The sequence below is a fragment of the Brassica napus genome, chromosome A3 (genome assembly GCF_020379485.1).
Source record: "Brassica napus cultivar Da-Ae chromosome A3, Da-Ae, whole genome shotgun sequence".
Lineage (NCBI taxonomy): Eukaryota > Viridiplantae > Streptophyta > Magnoliopsida > Brassicales > Brassicaceae > Brassica > Brassica napus.
In genome coordinates, this window is record NC_063436.1 from 8,610,309 (window position 1) to 8,637,049 (window position 26,741).

At 34.5% G+C, this 26,741-nt stretch overlaps 5 protein-coding genes, 1 long non-coding RNA gene and 1 pseudogene across 6 annotated transcripts; 5 read left to right on the plus strand and 2 right to left on the minus strand.

Annotated features, from left to right (window-relative positions):
* The first annotated feature begins 340 nt into the window (after window positions 1-340).
* On the plus strand, window positions 341-3,227 carry LOC111199944 (annotated as a pseudogene).
* A 508-nt stretch (window positions 3,228-3,735) lies between these two features.
* LOC125606568 lies at window positions 3,736-5,636 on the plus strand. The gene is made up of 4 exons (XR_007337875.1): window positions 3,736-4,163; window positions 4,376-4,478; window positions 4,744-4,792; window positions 4,995-5,636. It is a non-coding gene; the product is annotated as an uncharacterized LOC125606568 (long non-coding RNA).
* A 1,293-nt stretch (window positions 5,637-6,929) lies between these two features.
* Window positions 6,930-10,578, plus strand: LOC106437874 (transcription factor E2FA). Its single transcript, XM_013878877.3, has 13 exons — window positions 6,930-7,590; window positions 8,019-8,220; window positions 8,302-8,361; window positions 8,452-8,626; window positions 8,717-8,771; window positions 8,851-8,903; window positions 8,988-9,038; window positions 9,125-9,173; window positions 9,289-9,354; window positions 9,446-9,522; window positions 9,702-9,942; window positions 10,093-10,162; window positions 10,236-10,578. Exons 1-13 carry the CDS (start codon window positions 7,375-7,377, stop codon window positions 10,334-10,336), a joined length of 1,416 nt encoding a protein of 471 aa, XP_013734331.2. The 5' UTR covers window positions 6,930-7,374; the 3' UTR covers window positions 10,337-10,578.
* Window positions 10,579-10,582: 4 nt separating this feature from the next.
* LOC106437876 (HVA22-like protein j) lies at window positions 10,583-12,879 on the minus strand. The gene is made up of 9 exons (XM_048775522.1): window positions 12,758-12,879; window positions 12,562-12,672; window positions 12,409-12,471; window positions 12,197-12,295; window positions 11,766-11,822; window positions 11,567-11,630; window positions 11,354-11,488; window positions 11,189-11,275; window positions 10,583-11,061 (listed from the first exon to the last, which is right to left on the minus strand). The coding sequence occupies exons 3-9, from the start codon at window positions 12,438-12,440 to the stop codon at window positions 10,768-10,770; spliced, it is 768 nt and encodes a 255-aa protein (XP_048631479.1). The 5' UTR covers window positions 12,441-12,471; window positions 12,562-12,672; window positions 12,758-12,879; the 3' UTR covers window positions 10,583-10,767.
* Window positions 12,880-13,554: 675 nt separating this feature from the next.
* LOC106443507 (casparian strip membrane protein 1) lies at window positions 13,555-15,351 on the minus strand. The gene is made up of 3 exons (XM_013885067.3): window positions 14,649-15,351; window positions 14,010-14,133; window positions 13,555-13,918 (listed from the first exon to the last, which is right to left on the minus strand). The coding sequence occupies exons 1-3, from the start codon at window positions 14,927-14,929 to the stop codon at window positions 13,703-13,705; spliced, it is 621 nt and encodes a 206-aa protein (XP_013740521.2). The 5' UTR covers window positions 14,930-15,351; the 3' UTR covers window positions 13,555-13,702.
* Window positions 15,352-18,249: 2,898 nt separating this feature from the next.
* LOC125606577 (glycine-rich protein DOT1-like) lies at window positions 18,250-19,249 on the plus strand. The gene has a single exon (XM_048775526.1). It carries the CDS (start codon window positions 18,313-18,315, stop codon window positions 19,015-19,017), a length of 705 nt encoding a protein of 234 aa, XP_048631483.1. The 5' UTR covers window positions 18,250-18,312; the 3' UTR covers window positions 19,018-19,249.
* A 3,606-nt stretch (window positions 19,250-22,855) lies between these two features.
* LOC125607136 (glycine-rich protein DOT1-like) lies at window positions 22,856-23,242 on the plus strand. Its single transcript, XM_048776959.1, has one exon. It carries the CDS (start codon window positions 22,856-22,858, stop codon window positions 23,240-23,242), a length of 387 nt encoding a protein of 128 aa, XP_048632916.1.
* Window positions 23,243-26,741: the final 3,499 nt, after the last annotated feature.

A 26,741-nucleotide genomic window follows, 5' to 3' on the forward strand; every position in this document is an offset into this window, starting at 1 on the left:
CAAAAATCTTTTTATACTGATCGGCCCTCGAACAAATGCTTAATGGACTTGTATCCAAGCCCGACCCTGGTTCAGTTCCTCCATTATTGGTCGTTACATGCTTTTTAACTGAAAACCATCGTTAACCAGAAACTAATCAGTTTACCAAAACAAATTTTTTTTTATAGCTCAATACAATTATCAAACCAAATTAGCCAGTGTTGATGTCGAAAAACCGAATTTGAAGTAACTATTTTGGTTGTGACATTAGGATTAGTCAATTTCTAAACTGAACCGGATCAATTCAAATACGATAACATCCCTTTGTCTTCTCCAAAATCTCCAACCCATGTAAAAAGTGATGTCTCTTAAACAATGCAACCACAATATCTCTCTTTCTTCTCCTACACACCACCACCACTTTTCTCCGCCTTCTCATGTTAAGTTAAATTCATGTTAAGTTAGATGAACTTCCAACCTATAAAAAAGTGATGATAAAAAAATTGACCTATTTATCTTATATACTAGTTAATATACATTCCAATTTTCGATGTGAGAAACATTGTCTCTAATACTTGTCTCCCTATCCACAACTTCCCCACACTTTCCTTCGCACCAAACACCTGCCCATCATCTTCATCAATCTTCTTCTCTCCTGAAACCCACATCCATGAGAAGCTCCTTTACCTCAATTCCCTCGGCATCAGCTTCCTCACTCTCTTCAACTGCCACCCTCCCCTCCACTCATCCACTCTTTCCTCCATCAAACCCGTCGTCGACTACATGACCACTCCACCTATCAACTTCTCCTTACAAGACATATGCCACCTCGTCTCCATGTGTCCCAACCTCCTCACTTCCTATCTAACCTCCCACACCATCCCGGTCATCACTTTACTCCTCCGTGAAGTCGGCTTCAACTCCATCTTCCACCTCAGTCACGCCTTCGTCCTCGTCTCCTCGCGTGCAGCGCCAATACACAGCTAAGACCTGTGCTCTAGTTCCTCCTGGGAATTGGTATCCTCGATATGTAGAAACACATTTGCCTCCTCTCTTGCAGCATCAAAGACAAGCTCCTCCCACACAGAGCCGGTCCTGAGATTCACGTATTCACTTAAGGCCGCAATCGAAAAGAGAAAAAGTGTCTGGTTTTGTATATTTCAAAAAATATTGGCTATTTTTAAAGGCTATATTTTCCAGTGAAATTGGTGGCCGCAAGCGGATGCTTGCTTTGCTTTGCCTTAAGTCTATCATATCGAGTACTTTCAGAAACTTGGGCTTTCTTGCCAAAGGGCCACCCCGATGTTTACAAGAGCTGTTTAACTACAGCGTTGCTGAGAATTATGAGCTGAAAGTGAGTTACTTGGTGGGGGAGATCGGGAGAGACATGAGGGAGATTCTTGAGTCTACTCAGTATTTCTCATTTAGTTTAGAGAACTGGATTAAACCGAGACATGAGGCTTGTGTGGCGAAAGAGGTGAGGTTTCCCTTGGCAGTGATGATGAAGACAAAAAGATGGGTTTAGGGATGCGTTGGAGGTATGTAGTGACTCTTCTCCGCCTTTGAAGACCTCTGGGCTTATTTGTGTACAGAAAGATTCTTTATTTTTAGAGTTTTGGTTAGGACAGTGAACATGGAAAGCAAAGTGGTGAGAGTCTCTTGTACTTGTTTGGTAATAATAACTCAAGTAGTGAAGAAACGGTCGTCTCTGCATAATTTGTGAAAGATAGAGAAATAGAGATATGAGAAAGAATGTTGATTTACAGTGAGGATGGATTCCATGTTTTTGGTCTACTTATTGTGATTCCAAGTTTCGTGATGTAATTTGCAGAGAATGTGGTTCTACATTTGGAGGCAGGAGGATGAATATGGTTCGTGACAAGAAACACAAAGCCAAAAAGGTATCAAACACTTTCATTTTTTTGATAAACACAAGCCCTTTTCTTTAAGAAAATGAGAAAAGACGCCCTTTCAGAGAAGATCCAACATAAACCGCAAAACTCAAAAAGGAGAAACATAAAACTTGTGCTCTTAACTTAGACGTAAAATAATTCACACAAACTTAAAAATTATAAGAATAAAAAAAAAGCTAAAACCGAGGATAAACATCTGGTACCAGGACTATCCAGAAACTTTCGCTTCTCTTCTCTCTCTAGAGAGCGACTTCTCTCTCTTAAACTTTCTCTCCACCTTCTCTCTAAGTTCAAAACTCAGATCTAGATTTCGCTTCTCTTCTCCGACGCCGGCGGTCCCTTTGGCTGGTGTCGGGGAACCTACGGTGTTCTCTTTCCTGTTTGCTCTGCCGTTCTCTCCTTTCTAATCGGTCTTTGCTCTCTACTCTGGATCTCATCTCGCCGCTTCTTTCTACTCTTCTACTCGCGATAGATCTGTGAGAAGAAGCTTTGGTGCTATGGGCTTTGGTGTGGTGGCGACGATTTAGACAAGGGTTTGCCGGTAGAGTCGGCTTCGTGGGAGGTCGGTGCTTTCAGATCTGTTGCTGTGGTAGCTTCTGTGGAGCTGGCGGTACCAAGGCGGTGGAGAGGTGTGTGCTTGGGATCGGTGTCGCTCCTTCTTTCTCGCTTGCTCAGCTCCCGTCAGCCTCCCTCAGTTTTTCGCAGATCTAGGGTTCCGGCCTGAACATGGCAGCACGTGGCGCTCTGTCTTCCTCGGCTAGGGGATCCCGCTGTTGGTTCTCACCGGTGGGTGCGTGTGAGGAGCTCTCATCCCTCGGAGTTGTCGTCTGAGCGGGATGGGTTTCTGTGGCGGCGCGTGGCGAACCACGAGACTGCATCCGCGTTTCTTTGTGGTTTCCGTTTCCCGGCGGTTTGGTGTAGAGCGGTGGCATCGTGTTGTCTCTTTCTCCCCCAATAAATGCGTAGGTTCTCTCTCGACTCGGCGGCGGTGTCTGTGCGTGGTGGCCTTCCCGGTTTGGAGGTTTGGGTGACTTGGCCGCTCATCTTCTGAGGCGGACACCGGGTATGGGGCCAATCTACCGGGTTCGTGCTCCTGGGCTTAAAGCGGCCTGCTTTATTCAACGGCTGCATTAGGCAACTTTGCTTCCTCTCCCTTCAGTCAAGGCAATGCTATGTATTCTATGTTGTGCGTGGTTGGGGTCTCCTTCGTTTTTTCAATCTCTGTTCTTTGTTGTCGTGTTTAGATTTAATTTTTCTGCAAATCTGCTTCTTGTGATCTTTGTAAAATCTGTCTAAAATGAAAATGGTAATAAACTTAACATTTTTACCAAAAAACATCTGGTACCACTATACGCGGTAGGCCAGTTGGTTTAAGCCCATGCATTAGTGTTGTTGCGCTCATGGTCTGAAACCCAGTAAAAAAGACTTATACTACGTCTTGGTATAAGAAATTATTCATTTTTCAAGTTTGGGGGATTATTTGGGCCTTCAATCCAGACAGACACCTCCTGGTAACATAAAAGACAAACATTTGCGCCTCTGTCGGACTGTCAAACAAATATGAGCTACAATGCTATTTAGTATTTAAGAAACTTTAATATATATTCTATAGATATCTATATACTATACTAAAAGTTAGATATGGTGAAATTCTAGATTGTCCACGTCGACTAAAAAAATACTATACTAAAAGTTAGATATGGTGAAATTCTAGATTGTCCACGTCGACTAAAAAAATTAGCCAATTAGAACATTTCATTTGTACAGGTTTGCTTTTGGTTGGGCTTCATTTGATTATTGCCCATATTAAACAAACAGGCAGCGAGTGGGCTTAAAAGTTGGGATCTGTTTGATGTAAGCTCTTTTCTCATTATCACACAAGTAAACGACGACAAAAGAAACATCGTCATCTCCGTACCGCTTCGTCTTCTCCGATTAGATTCCATAGAAACTGATCCCCCTCTACACAATCAATCCCATCCTTTAGTTCGAGCAATTAATTTCGTCTTGATGATTTCGTTCCAGCTCCCTTTGTTCCTCCTTCTTTATATACCGATCTATTTTCAAGAACGAATTGTAATCGTTGTTTGAAAAAAAAAATCATTGGGAAAGCCTTCCTCAATTTTTGGTTGTGGTGAAGCCTTTTTAGTGAAAAGTTTGCACTGTTTTCCAATTTATATTTTGTCACTTAAAGAATTATGGCCTCCAATCTCCCGGCCCTCGATTGGAACATGTTCATGGCGATGTACATGACCATTTGCAAGCCCTCACGTATGCTTTCTCCATTTTTTTAATGTGTTAAAATTTTTCATTCTCTTTGTGTTATGCTTTTCAGTATCACGAGTCTTTTGTGTATCAATGATTCTCATGTGTTTGGTTGTTCAAATTTTAGTGCTCTTTGAAAAGAGAGACAGATAACGATATCATCCGGAAAAATATTTTACTCAGTGAAACAAAATATTCACACCATTGTTTGGTTGCAGGAATGGTTTCCAGAGGTTGGAGTTACTATACAACAATTTCTCGAACAAAAAACAGCTCACTGGAGTAGAAGAATGCGGATACTAAATGCCAGTGTAGCCACAGGTTTAGTAACTTTAAAAATCTGTATTTGGGTATTTTAGAAGTGACAACAGTGAAAGTGAGGGCTAACATAGGGAGTTTTGAATTGATTCCACCTGGATAAATGAGTCACTACTTCTAAAGGATGTTGCAACGTTAATGTGGTTACAGTGGAAGCTTGAATAGTTTTCACAATGGCAAACTTATACTAGAGGAGATTATCATTTCTTTTTTGTTTAGTTTACGTTTAGCTCTTGGATATTTTGCCTAATTCTTTGTTACTTAGCAGGTAATCTCCACTGGAAAATAGTCATGTTTACATCAACAAGATGAATCAGGTAAATGATTGTTGATCTGATCAAAAAGATAAAAGAGAGCCAAATTATTTTTGAACAGTGGGGAATCTTTAGCTTGATTCAGTGCACATGGATGTGAACTTTGTTATACCAAATACATAAGGATATTTCAAATGGCAGGGTAAAAAGAGAAATCAGAAACAGAACTATAGCTGATATAAAAACACATTCGTTATGACAACAGTGATGATAATGAAGTTATGGGATCCACATTCGTCTTTTACTCGAGCATCCTCTTTGAGAAACGCCAAATGAAAGACTGTAAAAGGTATGTCTTGGCTTTGTCATCTAGGCATTTAGTGTTAGTTTATTTTGTGATAACGAGATTTTTTGTTAGGATCATCTATATAATGTACACACATGTTGGTGACTAAGTTTGCAACATCTTAGGAACAATGAAATAGCCGGTGAGGAGATTCGTTTATGAAAATTTGATTCTCACTTAATGTATGTTCCCCATGATTATAGATAAATAAGCGACATTAATGAGCTCTCAAGTATCTTATAGATTTCCAGTGGAAAAAGGTTGAAGAACCAAAAGAGTTCACACTTGAGCTGTTCTTTGAGGCTTATTGCACTGAAGAACAATGAGATTGCCGGTCTGGAGGTTCGTTATTAGGATATGTTCTTAAAGAAAATGTTACTCTCTTTCTAGATGGATTTCCAATGATTATACTAAATATAAGCAAGATGAATGAACTCGCAAGTATCTCAAAGATATCAAATTGAATAGGTTTAAGAACCAAAAAGATTCACGCTTGATCTTTTCTTTGATTAGAACCCTTACTACCATAACACTGTCTTCACCAAGACATCTCACATGATTGATAAAGAGAATCTTATCCTCGAGATGGCCATTGGGTATGATCTTTTCCTCTTACGATGTATTTATTGTTTTTATTTCTTGAGGCCAAGTGTTATTGATCCATACCTTTTGTATCTTATATGATATATGTAAAAAATCGATTGTCTACTTATAAAACAGGTCCAGGAGTAACAAGAGAAGCTGGAGTATGATGAAAGGAAGCCAAAAGGAGAGGAGAGATTCATCACGAGTGTGTTGTATATATACCCTATGTGCCTCAGTTTTTTCGCCAGACCAATAGTGACTGAATTTATTGTCATTCGTGATAATGACCAACAGATAAAAGAAAATAATGACCTCTCCAACAACAGGTCGTGTTTTTTTTTATTTTCACTCGTGATATAAATATAAAGTTTTGGCCTTTTGGTGTGGTAGTTTGGTTTTCATCTAATTTTTCATTTGTAACAGGTTCTCATAAATTTGTTTGGAGGACAATAACATTCCGTTGGTTTGGCCAATTTCATCTAAACTTTTTCTCTATAATAAAATCATTCAGTTTGGAATGAAAACCTTTTAGTTATCTGCTTATCTAAATCAGCTTAACCATTTTTCTACGTAATAGTCTAGCAAGAGATTTTTTTTTGGTCAAACTAATGAAAAATATATTTGTATCAAACCAAGATTGCATACTATATAAATTAAGTTAGACTGGTAAATTTGATTATGAAAAAAAATTAGTTACATAACCTACATAATCAAGAATAAAAATATATATAGATCAAAATATTGAGTACTTCAGACTCATACTATCAACTCGAAATTATTTAATAAAATACACATCAAACTATGAATTCTAACATTTTAAATTTATTAGGCAGAAAACAATTAACAAAATAGTTTTAAATTTGTATACTAACTTATTTTTATAATCAATTACAATATATATATATATATATAAACGTAATTATTCGTGTTTGTGTGTAATTAACTAAAAAGTAAAAAATAATAATTAAAATTATAAAATAAAGAAGTTAAAAATTGGTTTCTTTAAATATTTGATTATAAGAAACGTTGATTTTGATCTAATTAGAGATCAAGTTATTTTATTTTCTTCAATTTAAAATAATTTTACAAATGTTTTGTAAAATTAAAATATACTTTAATATAGAATAATTTTGTGTAAACTATTCCGCCCGTAGGGCGGACCAATCCCTAGTAGTTATAAAAATGAAACATTAGATCCCTAAAAAAGAGAGGTCACGAATAAAACGAGAGATAAAACTTTGGCATAACATGCGCCATATTCGTCTTTTGAGAAAGTCCTAGCCTAACGAATCTCTAGAATAAAGAAAAAAAAAATCTCACAAAAAAAAAGTTACTTCTTGTGTATGTATGTTCACAACAAATCTCCAAATATTTAAAATCAAAATCTTTTAATACACTGACACGATATTTCTGGGGGGAGGGGGCATGTTTCTTGAAATGAATTCATTTATGTGAAGTAAGTAGGGGTGAATCTGAACAATTAAAAAATATGGGGGCAACAAATAGAAACAATACAAAAAATAATTTTTTTTAATTATTATTGTCGCTAACTGTAGCCTTCCCTCCACATCTATGCCCAACATAAAAAGTCCCTCCTTCCCTCGTTTTCTGCTCTCTCTCTCTCTCTTCTCTCTCACTAAAACCCTCGTTTCCCTCCAATCTCCGTCCATAATCTCGCCGCCGGGATCTTCCCATCCAGCTCCGTTTCCCTCCAATGTCCGGCGGCGTACGTTCTTCCCCGGGACATTCTCAGCCGCCACCATCGTCAACTAACCCTGTGGTCCCACCCATACGTCGACACTTGGCGTTCGCCTCAACGAAACCTCCCTTCCATCCCTCGGATTACCGTCGATTCACCCCTTCCTACGATAGTAGCAGCCTCTGTGCAATCGTAGATCGGGAGGAGGACGCCGTCGTTTTAAGATCTCCTGTGAGTTCGCCTCGGTTTAGACTGGTTTCCGTTTCGTAAACCGGTTTAGCAATTGGTCTTGGTTTATATGTTCCCTTCATCTATGTATTATATTATCCTAAATAAGGCCGGTCCTGAGATTTTGGAAGCTATATACAATTTACATGTCTCATTTGTTACAGGGCCGGTCGTGAGATTTTGGAGGCGATATACAATTTAAATGACCGGTCTATGTATACTAAGAGGAGTTAGGCGAATGTTTAATTTGCCTATATATCCATGACCGGCCCTGATTGTTTATTCACTTATGCAAATGGTTTATGAAGCTTGACATTGTTCAAGTAGATCCCATTGTTGTGAAACTTTCTGATGAATCATGTTGGAGAAATGTGTGTAGATTTGCTTCAAAACAACTTCTTTCAAGTGAATAACAAGTAGAATATCTGCAGTCACGGAAGAGAAAGTCGATGATGGATGTGGTTACTACTACCACTACTACTTCAAATAGTAATGGATTCACGAGCTTTGGTTCCACTAGCATACACAACAGTCCCTGTCACACTCCTGTTTCAGCTAAAGGAGGCAGAGTCAACACCAAGTCAAGGGCCAAAGGGACTCAGTCACTTCCTCAAACCCCCATCTCAAATGCTAGTAAGAAGATATTTTCTTTGGCTGCCTCTTTTGTCTTGCTACATTCAGTTCAAAGAGCTGATTATTTTTTTCCTGATAAAGTTGTAGGTTCTCCTGCCACACTAACTCCTTCTGGAAGTTGCCGTTATGACAGTTCTTTAGGTTAGTAACCACTGTTTTATATTATGTATATCTTTAACATTTAATACCTGTTGTGGTGGATTTGAAGATGCTGACATAAACCCTGTTCAGGTCTCCTTACCAAAAAGTTTGTCAATCTAATCAAGCAAGCCGAAGATGGGATGCTGGACCTAAACAAAGCTGCAGAAGTATTGGAGGTGCAGAAACGACGTATATATGATATTACAAACGTTTTGGAGGGGATTGATCTCATTGAAAAGCCTTTCAAGAACCGTATACTTTGGAAGTAATATATGATTTTGCAGTTTGAACCATATCTTTCTTTATATCTGCTTTGCTGGGATACTCCTTGAATCATTTAATCACATGTGACCAGGGGAGTTGATGCTTCGAGGCCTGGCGATGTGGATGCTGACGTATCTGTCTTACAGGTGCGGTGAAGCGGCATGCACTTAGTAAACTTAGATTCTGGCTTCACATTTGATTGTTCATCTTGTTTTCTCCTTGCAGGCAGAGATTGAAAACCTTAACCTCGAGGAGCAAGCGCTAGATAACCAAATTAGGTTTCATTGAATTCATTTAGAGAGTTTTGCGTTATTGTGATTCATCTACTTCACCAATGCTGACGTTTAATAAGTTCTTTTCAGAGAAACGGAGGAAAGACTAAGAGATCTTAGCGAAAATGAAAAGAATCAGAAGTAAAAACTCTCCCTCTATCTATGGTTTGTAGGCTATTCTTATGATGGATGTACGTACTATTAACCAATCTAATCTCAATGTGCAGGTGGCTTTTTGTAACTGAAGAGGACATCAAGAGTTTACCGGGTTTCCAGGTCTGTCTTTCCTTTTTCATTTAGTCCTTAGGAGATTTATTCATTGATTGAACGTGTGTCATATGTCAATCCCAAGACTATCTTGTTAACTTACACCTTAGCTCTGCACTCGCAGAACCAAACTCTGATAGCTGTAAAAGCTCCTCATGGCACAACTTTGGAAGTCCCTGATCCAGATGAAGTTAGTCTCTTTCAGCAACTTTGCAAGCCATCCGCTATTCATCATTAGATGCAAAATATTTATGATAATATGTTACTGATGTACATGATAGGCGGGTGATGTCCCTCAGAGGAGATACAGGATCATCCTAAGAAGTACAATGGGACCTATTGACGTATACCTTGTCAGGTATCTATTCCTTCAATCTTTTTCTTATATAAATATGATTTGTCTCAAAGTTAAGTTGAATGAAGACAATATGTCATAGCATAGTATGACTAATAGAAACTTTGTTAGACATATCTTTTCATACAATGTACTCTACTCATGGATGTACTTACATGTCTTTTAATTTGACTTGATGTCAGCGAATTTGAGGACACGAATGGGAGTGTTGCACCACCAGCATGCTTGCCGCCCATTGCTTCTTGCTCGGGATCTACAGAAAACCATGACATCGAAGCCTTAACTCTTGATAACACAGAAACTTCCATTGAGCATCAGATGTCTCAAGATCATGCACATGCTCAACCGGGCGATACCTCTGATCTTAATTATTTGCAGGAGCAAGTTGGAGGAATGCTTAAGATTACTCCCTCTGACATCGAAGTAAGCCATCTTCCTACTTATTTAAGATACACGCAAAAACTACAAAAGGACTATGAAGATGCTAAAAACAAATCTCAAATAGATATCTTGAAGATACTTTTGTTAGGCACACATGAACTTAACAGGTAGTATTGGTCTTGTCTTTGGCAGAATGATGATACGGACTACTGGCTTCTCTCCAATGCTGAGATTAGCATGACGGATATTTGGAACACTGACTGTATCCTTTGATATCTTAAAAAACTGTTCAATATATCTGCATACTAATATGCAATCCTTAACTAATGCAAAAGCTGGTATTGATTGGGACTATGGAATAGCTGACGTGAGTACTCCACCACCAGTAATGTGTGAAGAAATAGCCCCAGCTGCTATTGACTCCGAACCAAGATGATTGCAAGAAGACCAAACACCTATCCCAGCTTCTGATTCCAGATGTGTTCCTTCACAATACTCTTGGCTCCTCAATTCAAATCCAAGGAGGGAGCAGATACAGAACGTGTATGAACCAGTGGCAGGTGCGTTCCATACAGTGTACGATTAAAATATGCTTCATTTATCGCTAGAGAGTGATGGTGTAACGAGTGACAATGTAGATGAACTAATGTAAGTTTAAGAGAGATATACTTCATCGGGTGCATAAGATTGAACACATCTCTCTGGCTTAATACTTCTGCTTCAATTTACAAAAAAATATACAAGAAGAAAAAACAAAACCAATCTGTTTTGTATTTTTCAAACAATTACTTTTCCCCCCCTATATATTATCTTTATAACAAAGTAGAAAGGTTGTCACGAGTCACGTTTATGTACGTTACTATGAATCTATGATGCGGCCTGAGACCTGGAGTTAGAACGGCGAAGCTTAGCACGAGCATCGGTGATAGGTGATCCCGGAAGTGTATCCGGAATATTGACTCCTTCATCTCCATTGTATGTCCCGGCTGAGTCTCTGCCTGGTGTTGGTGGTGGCCACTTCTGCCCCCTGCTCGTTTGCTTCTCTAGCGATCGCAACGCAGATAGCGTTTTGTTCAACGCTCTTGGAGCGGGAGGTGAGTGCGGATCACTCTCCGTCTCAACTGGTGATCGTGTTTTCACGTTTACGTTCGGCTCCATCGGCTTCACACAAAAGGGTCAAAGATTATTAAATAGTACAAACATATGTGAACTGTCACTGAGAGACACATGTCTTGTTGGTAGACATGTGTTATACTATAGGCTGACATAAAAGTGATGGGTTTAGTACCGGCTGTTTAGCTGCGGCTGCGGTCGAGAACAGGACCGATTGGGCGAGTACGTACTGAAAAGCCTGGATCAATGTGGACTGACCAGCCTGTGCATGAATAGTAAACTAATGTTATAACAATGTCTCATTTTAAAATAATACAAATTCAATATGAAGAAGAAGGACCTGGGCAAAGTTGTGGAAGTAGAAGATGAAAAAGTCCCAAGCTCTAGCTCGCAACTCCATAATCTTTCTGTCAATCTCTGTCTCGTGTTGAGCTATGTATGGCTTCAACAACGTCTCATACACATGTCTCGTTCCCTTCATCCAGTTATTTTTAGTAACCAATACTATTGTTAAGTATCATTCAAACTAATGACTTTTTTAATTATCTATTACCTTCGTTTTAGGGTACCAGAGATATACGAAAAATACCACTTTCATTTCTCCGTACAATGGTAACCTGTAAATAATAATTTAATGTGTCATTTATTTAATGAATTTTAGATATTAAAGAAATAGATGAATAAAGTATTTTTTTTTAAAGAAGAAAAAAAAAGAAACAGATGAATTAGGTCATGAATAAGATGTTCCTTACCATGAGATAAATATATCGCCAACCCTCTCGAACGATGAAATTAGCGCCAACAATATCCTAATTATTCAAATACAAATGCGTGATAAAATAACACTTTCCACTTGATAATGATATTACATCAGGCATGAAACATGCATCAAATAATTCGGACCCAAAGACATTTATTTTATTAAGTTCTTTAGGAGACCAAAGACTTGAATGGAAGATTATTTCTATTTAATTAAAGACATTTTCTAACATACAACACCAACATTAAGTGAATCTTGTTGTCTTCTAACTCTTTAAAATCAAACAATCCAAAAGTTAAAACAAATATAATTAACTTTCACCAAAGTAAATTCAATTTGCCCATTTCAACAAATCTACACACATGTACAAACTACAAAGGATTATAAGGATAAATAAATTAAAAGGATGAGTTTTATAAATACCAGTATTGGCACCAAAATCTGAGTTCCTCGATATCAACTTTGTTCTTCTCCACCGTTTTAAAGCATTCAAAAGCTGGGTATGTGTACCCTAATATTAATCTGCCATTATCACCATTTGATTATATATTTTTCATACATTAATTAATCTAAAACAACAAAATATAATGAACAAATGGATAACAGAGAACAATATATTGTAGGGCAGGACATACACAAGGAGTCTGATGATGAAATCTCCCAACATCTTTGACCTATTCAAGAATTATTTCCTGTTTCTATTCATCACAAACATAACAGAACCGATTCAACACTCTTATATCACCCGAACCAATAAGTTATTTTAGCAGAAAAAAATGTCAACAAACCTATTGAAGAGATCAAAGATGTTAGAAAGATGTCGTCCTCGAATGGATTTTGAACGTATGAAGAAGAATGGAATTGCTTTTCTTTCTCCTAGGAACCCAGAAGGATCAAAACTGCAATTGCGATCAAAGTATGCTTATTGGTTCTGGATTTACTTCAGAAAATTGAAGAAAATGTATTTATAAGTTAATAACAAACCTAAATAAACGGAGAGGGTAGCAAAGAAAACAAAAATTGTGAAACAAAAAAAACAAAAACAAGATGGAAGAGGACAATGTTTATGAAGACGCGTGAGTTCTATAATTGGAGTAACTTGGGGTTTGATTTGTTCTAAACTCGTTTAGATAAAAAATTCAATGAAAAAAAGTAAACGGTTTTAAATTTCTTGGCACATACGGTACTTCAATCATGGGGTACGACTCGTACGAGGACCGGGTTTACCGTTTGACCGTTATCTACGATATTCATTTTAAGGTTATTCCCTTAATTTATGTTTACCGACACTTCCATATAAATTTTACAAATAATACTTTCTTCCTGCCCTCAGAAAAAGGAGTTCAAATTTTATAACATACTGTAAATTAAATATTAAAATATACTGTAATTTTCTGAAATCTTCATCTAAATTATTTTATCCACGTTCATCACTAAAAATAATGTATATTGATCGTAGAAATGGTTGCCAACACAACATTACACTTTACCTTTTTTGATAAACGAAACACGTAGTATACTTTGAAATTGCAATCATACTTTGTGTTTAGGTTTATTTGTGTTATCTGACCTTTTTGTAAATGACTAAAATGTTCATCACTTCTTTGTTTGGTTTTATTCATCGAATCCACCAATTTTATAACAGAAGACTGACTTCAAAATTTTCAGAAATGACACTGAAAAAGGATTTTGATTTATAATCTAGTCAAAATGATGCAAACCAAAAGAGAAACGATGGAAAGATGATTTACGGCCTTTAACTTTAAGATAAGAGTTCAAGATGAACCAAGACAAATTTCTTTACAAAATACATGAATTCCGGTTTAATTTTCCACACGGACCACACCTTAATGATACCATATATCTATCATCTCATCTTACACAAAGCACACGACACAACACAAACATATACATGCAGAAACTTTCAGATCAATGCCTTTTTAGGGAAATGGCTGAGATGACAATGAGAAGGATAAAGAAGACAACCGAGATAGATGCAGCTACAACTGCAGTACTTGCGGTTTGGCAGAAGTCTCCAAACTGCTGACATATGGGGAGCCAATTGGTGTTTGCGTTGCCGTTATGTGCAAGGTAGACAATTGATGCTGCCGCTGCTGCTGCTGCTGTGGTAAGCGTCAAGACCACCTTGAAGTATACATTAACCGAATGAATCAAATGAAATAATTAAGTAAACTCGGAGAATATAACTGTATATATATACAAAAGGGGAAATTACGGTGTCGGAGATGAGGAGGATGAGCCGGGGCGCAACTGCCAGTGGTCGGACAATAGTGACGATGGAAAAGGGAAGTGAAAGGACGAGATAGCTGGCCACTATGGCTATGGCTATCACAAAGAACCTTCAAAAATATTCATAGTTAAATATTTCATTAAGTCACTAATACAAGTTTAAAATAGATAACCACACATTTATAACAGGGAACAAATATCCAATATATTGATTTTAAAAGGATTATCCCAAAATAATGTTTAATGTAACATTCATTTGATAAGAAAAATAAATAAATTATTTTAACTCTTAAGTCCAAATATCGTCTCTAGCCCTAAATATTAAGCTCAAAACTGTATTACTAAACCTTAAACTTTAAATCCAAACATATATTTAAATTGCCTTTTAAATTTTTTAATAGATGCTATTTTGGAATAGCATAAATAGGAAATATATAACCCTAGCATGACTTGACTTAACTTTATAAGTTAAAAGAGGAAATATGACTTGACTTACATATAACACGATGGTCTAAGAAAAATATAACAGTAACTTAGTTTAAAAACTATAACCGTAGAGATGTACTGTATAGGCATTTGTTGTGTAATTAATAATAATATGTTAAGAAAATGAAAATGGACTTACTGAAACGTGGGAAAGTCATCGTAACCGGCTTGGAACTGTAAGAACTGAGTAAAGAAGGGAAGTGTCTCCTCGGCGGTGAACATGACAGAAGAAGCCCCGATGGTGATTCCTATGGCCGCCAAACGGAGGAGAAAATCAAATATGGTCAAACCTCTCTTGTAGCCGCCTCCTGCGGCGGCTGTCACAAAACTCTTCTTCTTCTCGTCCACCACGGCATGGCTTGTACTTTTGGTAACGGTGCTCGGTTCGCCGATGTCAATGGTGGTGGACTCTTTCGCCATTATCTCTTGCAGCTGGGATTTAGAGAAAGAAGAAGTGTGTTGATTGTGTATTGAAATGTTTTCTACTTGTGGTGGGAAACTAATGAAAGCTGGACGAGTATTTATATAGTCCTTATTCGGAGTAGTGGTTGGTTACGACTTAGGAATAATCAGCTAACTCGTGATGAGCCTTTTTAATTGTTTAACATCTAAGTTTAGTTGATTTGTTAAGGTCTGGGAAGAGGAGTTGTTGCTTCTTACTTTCCCCACTTAACTGAGTCTCGGCTGATAATTCAACACAAAAGAAAGCTGAAAATATCATATACTAATGAATCATTGGTGGTGTTCAAAAAAAAAAAAAAATCATTGGTAGGTACGCAAAATGAACTTAATAACCTGTGATTTATGTTTATTTGCAAATTATACGACCGAATTTTGTTGATTGAATGACTATCTACTTTCAAATTAGTTGGTTGGTTTCAAGCAAAGCACTGATCTCTCATGTGATTATTCGTGCATGATCTTGATCATTCCTGAATTTCGTTGAAGATCAATATTGTCAATTTCTTGAAGATCGATTATTCTGGCTCTGTATGTGGACCATACTTGGAATCAGCATTACCAACACTAGGAGATATGGCATGTCAGTTAGGGTTAAAGCCCAAAACCAATCCAGCTCAGTACCAAAAAGAATTTCAGACCTACAAAAATTTCAACTGGTGATTTATTTTAGAGAAAAAAAGTGAAACATAAAAAATGTTAAGTTTCTCCAAAAAATATCTTTTCATATATGTTTGTTCTTTATCTTTTCTCCTATTTCATTCATTTAAAGAAAATGTGAAACAATTTTTTCTTCATCAAATTGGAAAGAATAGTAGAAATTCGTTTTTGTTATTAAATAATTTAAAATTACTATTTGGTAATACTCAAAATTTATAAATACCACTTAGATATTTTAATATTTCAATTTATTATGTAATTTTAATATTATAAAAACAAAACATTCATTTTATAATCATCAGTAACCCACCTCCAACTTTCTCATAAGTTTTTTGGTGGACTATAAGTTTAAAATGATATGTGTGTATTTATATATCTTTTATGACAATCATAAGCCTAAGCCTATTTGTCAAAAGTATAAGATAATAAGACATGCACTCGCGAAACAAAGTGAAATGGTTGGGTCCACTTTTATAAGTATAACACTAAGCACTTTTTTCATTGCGGCCACCGCTTTCACATTCGAATGGGTATTTCAGTTTTTTTTCGGTTTTTTGGTTCAATTCGGTTCGTTGATTTTAGTAAAACTGTTAATTTAAGTATTTAACTCTAGTCATAATTTTGATTAAGTCAATTTGATTCAGTTATTCAGTAGTTCGGTGATGTTATTTCTGTTGATTGCATGTCTAGTAATTAGTAAATATAGATTATGAGGTTTTTGATATAAAAAAAAGATTATGAGGTTATAAGATGTGAATATGATTATTGTGATGAAACCTGTATATTTGACCTTTATATATATATTTATTTATACACTGTCTTAACAGACAGGAATAACACAAAAAAAGAAGACGATAGGAATAACACGTACGTGACTGGAAAGTATTTTCCCTAGTGTTGCTAATTTGCTTGATGTCACATTTCATTGGCATTGCCAGAGCTCTAATAGCGAGCATTACATGGAAATGTGTTGATATTCTACAAATGACAATTCAAATTTTATTGATGTTATAATTACTAAAAATATTCTCATCAAAACAACTATTACTTAATTACATGACAATTTATTTTACTCCTCTTTAGTTTATTGTCAAAAAAGTTTACTAAACTGTTATTAGTGGGTAAATATTCGAATAAATATGATTTTTTTATGATGTTGACGAGCGCAGTATTACACGGTTATTTATTCCATTTAACTATGAAGAGCTGATTAGCCTGTCGAGGACAAGGGTGTAGAGAATAATTTATCTGCCTTTTGTTGGTATATCAAGACATGATCTTTGATGTTAAAAAAAAAAATCAAGACATGGCCTTTACAAAAGATCAACAGAGAAATTAAAATTGTTTAAAAAGACAGAGAAATTAGAATAGCAACACAAAGTCACGTTAAAATGTTGACTCCATGATCGAATAAGCGCAGTTCAAATTAAATCAACAACTTAAAACATAAATAGAAGAAATCCGGAAGCTAATATAAACACTCGGCATATCAGTAAATCTAATTAGGTTTGTCCAATGTTTATGTTAAAGAAGCATAACCGCAATTCATCCATAAACTACTTAACTCCAAACCTATGCCCAATTATATAAAAGGAGGTATCGTGCTATTGCAAACAAGTTGGTCATATTCAAAGCATATCAATGTGTAATTATGATTATGCAACACTCATATAAATCGCACTGTAAAACAGTAGAGGAGCCACTAATAAACACAAGTTGTCAGGAATTGATTTTAAAATGTTAAAGTTAGTGTAGACATACGAGCGAGTCAGATATCCACAGAGAACAATATGATAATATGTAGATATTAGGTCTCATTCATTAAATATTTAATGAAATTAATATTTGCAATACGGGAGACAACCAAACATACACACCCAAAAACCACTACTTAGTGATAAGTGAATCTGCAATTCGTATGCTCGATATTCACGCATATATATTGGTACGTGTTAGTGTGATACTTTGATAAAACTCACAATTAATGTAAAAAACGTTGATAAAGTATATCGGTCATATCAGTCTGCCATTTATAATCGGAAAGTGTTATTATTTGGTGGTCGATATAGCTTTACAAACTTCTTAAGACTTTAACTCACAGATAATCCACAGAATATGTTGGTGTAGCTTAACAGTTAGCATCTCCAGCACCATGCCCTCAAAATTCTAGATGGAGAGTATTTTATAAAACTGTAACAAATAAAATACCATTTTATGGGAAATTAAAGAAATTATGAAACTGTAAGACTTGATTTTTTAATGAACTAGCTAAGTAGCTATCATTTAAAGAAATTATGAAACTGTAACAAATAAAATACCATTTTATGGGAAATTATTTCAACTACCATAATTAATGAGATATGGATATAACTTGTATAGTAAATTTTGTTGGGTCATTTTATACCTTTATTGTGGTTCCGCCGTATTGTGAATTATCCACCAAAGATTAAAAAGAAATAGTTGTAACACAAAGCAACATAGAATAATCATATAACATAGAATAAATATACAGTATCTACATATGATGGAATTGATAGGTTAGGTTTGAGGCCCAATAAGTGAACTTTAAAACATTCTTCCTATGTGCAACAAACGCGCTTGAGTCTTGTGACATGCCTATAAATACGGACACATTCTTAAGCAAACTCATCTCACAACAAAATATTAAGAAGCAAGAGTGAAATATGGCTAATCGCAACAATATTTTAGTTTTATGTTTCTTAATAGGTTTAGGGTTATGCTCTGCAAGAAAATCACTTCTCACCTACTCTGAATCCGAGGCTGAAGTCGCTTCCTATGGCGAGAAAAGTAGTTTGAGTGTTGGTGTTGGCGTTGGTGCTGATGTTGATGTTGGTATTGGTCTTGGTGGTAGTGGAGGCGGAGGAGGATCTGGTGGTGGACATGGTGGTGGTGCTGGAGGAGGTGGCGGTGGCGGTCCTGGAGGAGGATCTGGTTATGGAGGTGGAAGCGGTGAAGGTGGTGGAGCTGGATACGGAGGTGGAGAAGCTGGTGGGCACGGTGGAGGTGGAGGAAGCGGAGGAGGCGGTGGTGGAGGAGCTGGCGGTGCACATGGAGGTGGATACGGTGGTGGAGAAGGCGGTGGTGCTGGAGGAGGATATGGAGGTGGAGGGGCAGGTGGACAAGGAGGTGGTGGAGGTGGTGGAAAAGGAGGCGGTGGAGGAGGAGGTTCTGGCGCCGGTGGAGCTCACGGTGGTGGTTACGGTGCCGGAGGTGGAGCTGGAGAGGGATACGGTGGTGGCAGTGGAGCTGGGGGACATGGTGGTGGAGGAGGAGGAGGTGGTGGTTCAGGAGGTGGGGGAGGTTATGCTGCAGCTGGATCTGGACATGGTGGCGGTGCTGGTAGCGGAGAAGGCGGTGGTGGATATTGACCGTGCATGATATCATATCTATGTGGAGCGTAAGGGCCACTGAGTGAAGTGTCATATAATACTCGTAAAAGAGATTATATATATATATGGTAACAAATACACTAATCATATGTAAAATAAGCCGGAAAAGGGTTATTGTTGATGTTTCTAATTGTACCAATGTTGTATACTACATTACGACTTCGTGTGTATCAAATTTTTATATATGGAGATGAAGATAATATCTTCAAGATATCATATTTGTTCCTATTTTCATTTTATCAATACATATTTGAAGATGTCACATAGACGCGCATGGCGATATTTTCCTATGAGTTAAGTGTTATCATGTGAGGAAGGTAAATAAGGCGATCGACGGAAGAAACTGTTTGTCAATCATAGAGTCAAGATCGTAAACAAAAAGAAAACAATGGATTAGATAATCAATTAGCGAGTAACAAAGCATCATGTAAATTTAATTCTTTCGTTTTTTTTTTATAAGTATGTGAATTTCATTAAAGATAATGATGCAAGAGATGCACTAGAATTTGAGTGAACGGGTCAAGGCAAGCCCCCCAAAAAAGGTAAACAAGACTTACAATGACAGTGAGGTATGTTGAAATTAGGTCAGATTATTATAGTATAATATTTGTTTATAAACGGGAAGTTAATTATCTTTCGTTTCATAACACAACGATATAATTAATCAAATTAAAGTTGATCGATAAAATAAACTTTTATATATATCAAACTTGAAACACTAAATCATTACAAAGATTGAATGAATACAAAAAAAGGATTAACTAAAGTCGATGAACAAGAACAAGAAGTTAAGTAAAAAAAAAGGACTAACTAAAGTTGATGAACAAGAAGTGAAGTCGAAGTCGAAGTTGGAGGTGAAAGTTGCTAGGTTTGGAATGTCCATTTTCCTCTTTCTCTTTTTCTTTTTATAGTTGGTCTTCTTTTGTCTCCAGTTCCTTGAATCTCTCTTTCGGCTAAATGCATATCATTTTTAGCAGTCCCGATTAATCTATTATAAATTTCACATATAATAGTCATAAGGTTTTAATTTAATAGAATTCTACATATATTGGTATCTATATATTTATTTATTTTAAGGTATTTTATCGCATATATGTGATTATATATGAAATCGTGCAATATAAATTTATCTTTTTCTTTGTTTACAACATGTTACCAACATGGAATATTAAATAAAAAGAACCGATAATTTAGTTTCTGCTGATTGTCCTTCCTATCGCCATGTCATCTATCCAGATAAGTTCTACTTTAAATCTTACATTTGTGCCAAATCATAACTTAAATTGAACATAAATTATATTATTAAAGCAAACACTTAAATTACAATCTTAGTTTATATTCTCATCTACCCTTGTCATAAAAAGATTTTTTCGCTTATGTTTAGTAAATATTTTTTTTATAACCATGGAAATCTCAAAAGCTTTATAGGTCTAAAGACTAATTCCACTAGATTTTGTTTTAATAAATATTTGTTCATGGATGTCAGTGCATCTAGTTTTATAATTGAATGAGTATCGTTCCATTTTTATTTATGGGATCCTTTACCTGTCTTATATGCATCTTATAATCTAGTTTTATAATTGAATGAATATCGTTCCATGTTTGTTTATGGGATCCCTTACCTGTTTTATATGCATCTTGTAATATTTTATTTCATCACATTGTTCTCATGGCATATTAATATGTGGATATAGTTATAATCAACTAAATTTTGCTGATGCCATACGCATCTCTTTCACTAACTTTCTGTATTGAATCCATCTGTATTATTAAAAAAGAAGTACAAATTAAAGTAACCCTTAATGTTACCATCTATTTATACTAGGATACCACTGAAATATTTAAACCTATTATATTTGGTTTTTTTTTTCTAATTTAACCAATAGATTTAATCATTCAATATCTTTTCTAATTTAAATAATATATTTTGAAGATAAATACTCGTGAAAGTACATTTTTCAGTCAAAACCTTAAAATTAAGTTTTTCATCAAAACCACAAAATTATATTTTCGTTGAAACCGTGAGTATATTTTCCCGTCAATAATATGAATTTATGTTTTCTCCTCAAAACTATAGAAGTATATTTTCGTCAAAACCGTGAAAGTACATTAGTCTTAAAACTGTAAAATTATGTTTTTTCGTTAAAATAAGAAGGTATGTTTCTCCGTCAAAACTATAAAAATTTGTTTTCTACCAAAATCATAAAATTATTTTTCTGCAAAATAAATAAATTATGTTTTCCAACCAAAATCGTCAAAGTCTATTTCCTGCCAAAACTGTAAAATTATGTTTTTCTTTCATGTACTTAAAATTATGTTTTTCCGCTATGTGTTCATGTTAAACCCTTGAAACTATGTTTTCCCAAAGCAACCGTGAAATTACGCCAACACCGTAAAATTATATTTTCGCTCAAAATCAGAAAAAATAATCCTTAATTAATGACCCAAGATTTTAAAGAGTTTGGGCATGTCTATTATCCATTAGGTACCCATTTAGATTATGAACCAATTAGGTGATGATTGTTTCAGTAGTTTTTAGTTTTAGTTTTTGGTTTTTAGATTTTAGTTTTTGGTTTTTAGATTTTGGTTTTTGGTTTTCAGCTTTTGGTTTTTGGTTTTTGGTTTTTAGATTTAGATTTTGGTTTTTGGTTTTGCAGTATTTTTTTATTTTTGTAAAAATTAATTAATGAGTTACTTTGAAATAATACAACAAAATAGAAATAAATATTTATATTTACAATAAAATTATCAAAATATTATGATAATTATTTTAAATTAAAATATAATAACATATTTTAATTATTATAGTTTTATTAAAAATTATATTATAATAAAATATTTATCATAAAATTTATATAAATTTCAAAAAAATAAAAATATTTAAAAGTTTGAAACTAGTTAGAAATTTTTCTTATATAAATTATTTTTAATTTTATAAACTTATATAGCAATATTTTTTTAAATATTATAAATTATATAAAAATAAAAATACTTAAAATTTTGAAACTAATTATAAAATTTCTCATATAAATTATTTATATTTTCTTAAAATTGAATGGCTATTTTTATTTTTCATGGCTAATACAATATATTGTATTACTAAAACATATTATGTTTTTATAATTTTAGTTATTTTTAATGTGACTAGTAATTATTAAAATTATTCTATTATTTTATATAGAGAAATTAATAACTAAGTTTTAAAATTAATTAATATTATTTATAAACTATATAAATTTATTTTACAGATATTAAACACAAATAAGTTATATCACATTATTGTTTAAATTATAGCTAATGTACCAAAAATTGTATGATTATTTATCTTTATGAAAATGTTATTTATTAATTATTAATTAATTAAATGTTGTAGTTTCTATCCAAAAAAATCAAAATTCGTTTTTCCTTTTAAAAGCTCACAAAAGTTGGTTTTTGGTTTTTCTTCACAAATTGGTTAAACTTTTCAAAAACTAGTTTCCCTAAATTTTAGGGAATCTATTTATTAGAAATCTTGATTGGCAAATCAAATGGTTTCTACAAAAACAAAAACTAAAAACTAAAACTTGATTGGATGAAAAATGGTTTTTGCAAAAACAAAAACCAAAAACTAAAGCAAAAACCACAAACAATCAACCTCTTAGTCTTCGGCCTAGTTGGACCGATTTTTAAGTGGGCGCATCTTTAACCTGTTCAAATGAATTGGATTGGGGTTGCCCATGGGCAGAGAAACCAATTGACTACATGACATCCCTATAAATACGGACACATTCTTAAGCAAACTTATCTCCGACTAAATATCAAAAAGAAAGAGTGAAATATGGCTAATAGCAACAATATTTTGTTTCTATGTTTCTTAATCGGTTTAGGGTTATGCTCCGCAAGAAGATCACTTCTCACCCACTCTGAATCCGAGGCTGAAGTCGCTGCCTATAGTGGCATTGATGGTACTGGAGGAGGATCTGGTTACGGTGCCGGAGGTGGAGTCGGATACGGTGGTGGTTACGGTGCCGGAGGTGGAGTCGGATACGGTGATAGTTACGGTGCCGGAGGTGGAGATGGAGCTGGGGGAAATGGTGGTGGAGGAGGTGGAGGAGGTTATGCTGATGCTGGACGTGAACACGGTGGAGGGGGTTATGCTGCAGCTGGACCTGGACAAGGTGGGGGAGGTTATGCTGCACCTGGACCTGGACACGGTGGCTATTGACCGTGATACCATCATATCTATGTGAAGCGTAAGGGCCACTGAGTGAAGTGTCATATAACTCGTGAGAGACTATATGTTTCAATTCAATATATGTGTGATAATAATTACAATAATCATCTGTATAATTATATGTGCTACTTGGTGTGTATGTTCAAGTTTGAATAAATGCTGATGAAATATAATAATTGTAACTTTTTTTCATTTTATCAAGATAAATATAATATGAAGATAACAATCAAACGTGCATGGTGAAAGTTTACTAGAGTTGTCTGTTTGGGACGTAGGGAGATCGACCGAAGAGATTGGTTTGTCAAGCATAATGGATTACATAATCTACTATTGGCCATCAACTTCTCCCCAAAGAAAGCATCATATAAATTTGATTCTTTCGTTTTATTGTTGCCATTTTATCTACGTTTATGTAACAAAGTGTATTTCGATGGTCCTACTTCTATATTATTTTTTCAACATTTTTTCCTCATGTTACTATTCATTCATATTTGAAATATATTTTTGGAATATAAAAGCTGGTAAGAAACGCAATCCCAAAAGAATGAAGCTAAAATCCATAAGACTATCATAGACAAACATAATAAAACTTGAAAATGAAATCGAGAATAACTGTAAAATCTAGAGGTCAAATGGATGAGATGGAGTTTAGAAAAATCAAAATTTTAGAAAAATCAAAATCAGCTAGATGCTAAAACAATATAGCTAACCGAAAAGAAAACATGCTACCAGCAAGAAACGAAATACAACACTCGAAAATTTAACTGACGGCCACCTTTTCGCCGAAGAGAAGTCATAAACATAGTGCCGGTCCAACATTCTTAATTTTTTCTTGATATCCTAAATTCATTTAAAATTTTATGCTTTTGTTATTCATATAAAACAAAATTTATGCTCTATATACAATTAAATTTTTCGCTTAAAATATGATGCCCTAAACGGTCGGTCCCTTCGCTTATGCTCGAGACCGATCCCTGCTCGAGATCCACTAAACGATTCATCGTTGCCGAGAAGGATGATTAAAACCACAATTCCCAAACAACCTCTAAAACACTTCAGAATATCCCATAACGAAGCACAAGACCATCGAACTCGGAAAAGAGGTTATAATAGGAGCCCAAAATGACGATAAATGCAACGATGATACAACCAAACCAAAAACCTTCTGAGCACAAACGAACAACAAACGAACTAGAACTAAAGAAAGACCCGAGGAGACGTCAACCAAAACTCCCGCCATGCATCAATCAGCTACACCAGACTATCAAAAGATCATCGATGCGTGGGAGGCAATTTTTTTATTAAAATGGATTTTTATTTTGGACATACTTTTCTCCCGCCATGCATCAAACCATTTATTCTAGTAAAATGGACTTTTATTTTTGACATAATTTTTTTGTTTAAGTGTCATATTTTATTTTTCAGTTATAATCAATTTTTTTTATAAAATAAGTAATATATATTTTGGTTTAACCATGATGAGTCATTAAATATCAACTATTATAAAGATTTTTATTAAATCGATCCCAGGAAAATTAACAATCACTTGTGCATTATAAGTACCTCTAACTGATTTTAACCAAATGAATAACGTTAATCACGAAAACAATCGTTTGCAAATGTGTTATTTCGTTGTTTTTTCTTTGCCAAATGGTTTCTTTCGTTATGATCCCATGTTTTAGCCCATTCTAATTAATTTTCCAAAAAAGTAATTTAATTAAAATAAATTAAAATAGTAAAACTCTCTTAGATTTAGACATTCACATATATAACTCTTTTGATTTTAATATATTTGTCCAACCATTTTTTCGAAATTTGTTTACACATTCTATAATCTATCTTAACTGAATAATTGCAAACACAACATGTACATGTTTATTGTGAATATATTGACCGTGTTTTGGAATTGTTTTGTAAGAGATTTAGAGAATATAATACATTAGAGATTAAATAAATGTTGCATGCGGTGCTGAGTCAATTGTTTTATTTTTCCATATGGACACAGCCTTTTTTAATTAGAACAGTTTTAATTGAATTTGTTTAAGTTGATGACCAAAAAATTATCTAAGTAAATCTTAGAAAAAATTGTCAAAACGAAACAAAAATTCAACATAATTGTTCCTATAGTATAAAACCAACATTAAATTGTTCTTATAATATTTTTTATAATACCAAAAGTAATTTTTGATTAATCAAATTAAATATAATTAATATCTCTTATTGTATTTAAAATTTTTTATGAAAAAAACATATTAAAACGGGAAATGAATTAAAAGAAAAAAGGCAAAAACATTTAACTTCCCCTGACTTTCCGTAACCCTAAAACCATCAGTTTCTCCGCCTCTCGCTCTCTCTTTCACGGGAAACAAGAAGGTGATTGTCTCTTCTCCATAGTATCTTTTCCAGTGAAATCAACGGCGAAAAATAATATAGTCTACCCCCTTCGTCATCAGCCTACCCCCTTTGTCATCAGTCAAAAAACCCATCTCGTGGTTGCATCAAATTCACAAACACCCACACGTTATATAGATATGAGTCATAGAACAAGAGTTTGTGAAAATCACAAGACAAACTATGGAGAAATCATAGACTAATGAAGAAGAAACAACAAACTCTGTGTTTTTTTAAAAAATATTTTGGCAAAGCAAATCAATCAAAACACATTTTAGGAAATTATAAAATTTTCTTAACTGAAACTTCCTTAATTTTTGAAAAAAAGTTTTTTATCCGTAAAAGGCAAATTCTACACTATGTAGAACCATAACAAAACTTCAGAATGTAATTTCAACCTCGTGTAGACGTTCGTGTTAAATTTTAATTTCACATTCTTGAAATTTTAGAATACTTCATAAAAGTAGAAACTGCTTCCGAGAGAAAAGTAACGATCTTTACAATTAGTAGAATTCGCATTCTCTATATTTAGAAATTTAATTAAAAGTAGATTGTACTATCTAAAAAAGTTAGATGGACTTGTTTATTCTAGAATTCGTTTTCTACTAACCCATTTTCCGTAGAAGACTTCTACGAATTATACTTTATTAGAACGTAATTTAAAAATCTTATTTATAAGTTTTTCAACCAAAAAAAGAATATGTGTTTGTGTATATGAATGTTTTATTAATTGTTTATATTTTTAATAATTTTTTGATTCATAAAACTATTTATTTCATTAAGTTTCATAAATAGAAAGGTTAAAAGGGAGACAAAATGATCAAAAATAGTTTTATACCATAGAGACAACTATGTTGAATTTTGTTCTGTTTTGGTAATTTTTCCTAAATCTTATCGGTTATTTGTTAATTTAAGTTTTGCCATAGTTAGACTAAATTTCACCATATGTAGTTAGTAATATTAATTTGTTATAAAATATATTATAATATATAGTTTTAAAAAATATTCCACTTAAAAATAATTGGGTCCAAAATTGTGGTTCATTTTAATAGTATTGATTTTTTTGACTAATAATAGTATTGATTTTTCATGAATATTT

Bases quoted from the DNA above. Each gene is read 5' to 3' on its own strand.
- LOC106437874 (XM_013878877.3), top strand. From the start codon at position 7,375: ATGTCCGGCGGCGTACGTTCTTCCCCGGGACATTCTCAGCCGCCACCA. The intron at 8,772-8,850 runs GTGCGGTGAAGC...TTCTCCTTGCAG, and splicing joins CTGACGTATCTGTCTTACAG to GCAGAGATTGAAAACCTTAA. The intron at 9,039-9,124 runs GTAAAAACTCTC...CTCAATGTGCAG, and splicing joins GAAAATGAAAAGAATCAGAA to GTGGCTTTTTGTAACTGAAG.
- LOC106437876 (XM_048775522.1), bottom strand. From the start codon at position 12,440: ATGTTGGGAGATTTCATCATCAGACTCCTTGT. The intron at 11,823-12,196 runs GTATTTATAAAA...TTGAATAATTAG, and splicing joins AGATTTTGGTGCCAATACTG to GATATTGTTGGCGCTAATTT. The intron at 11,489-11,566 runs GTAATAGATAAT...AACTGGATGAAG, and splicing joins TCTGGTACCCTAAAACGAAG to GGAACGAGACATGTGTATGA.
- LOC106443507 (XM_013885067.3), bottom strand. From the start codon at position 14,929: ATGGCGAAAGAGTCCACCACCATTGACATCGGCGAACCGAGCACCGTT. The intron at 14,134-14,648 runs GTAAGTCCATTT...ATATTTTTGAAG, and splicing joins GATGACTTTCCCACGTTTCA to GTTCTTTGTGATAGCCATAG. The intron at 13,919-14,009 runs GTAATTTCCCCT...GTATACTTCAAG, and splicing joins TCCTCCTCATCTCCGACACC to GTGGTCTTGACGCTTACCAC.
- LOC125606577 (XM_048775526.1), top strand. From the start codon at position 18,313: ATGGCTAATCGCAACAATATTTTAGTTTTATGTTTCTTAATAGGTTTA.
- LOC125607136 (XM_048776959.1), top strand. From the start codon at position 22,856: ATGGCTAATAGCAACAATATTTTGTTTCTATGTTTCTTAATCGGTTTA.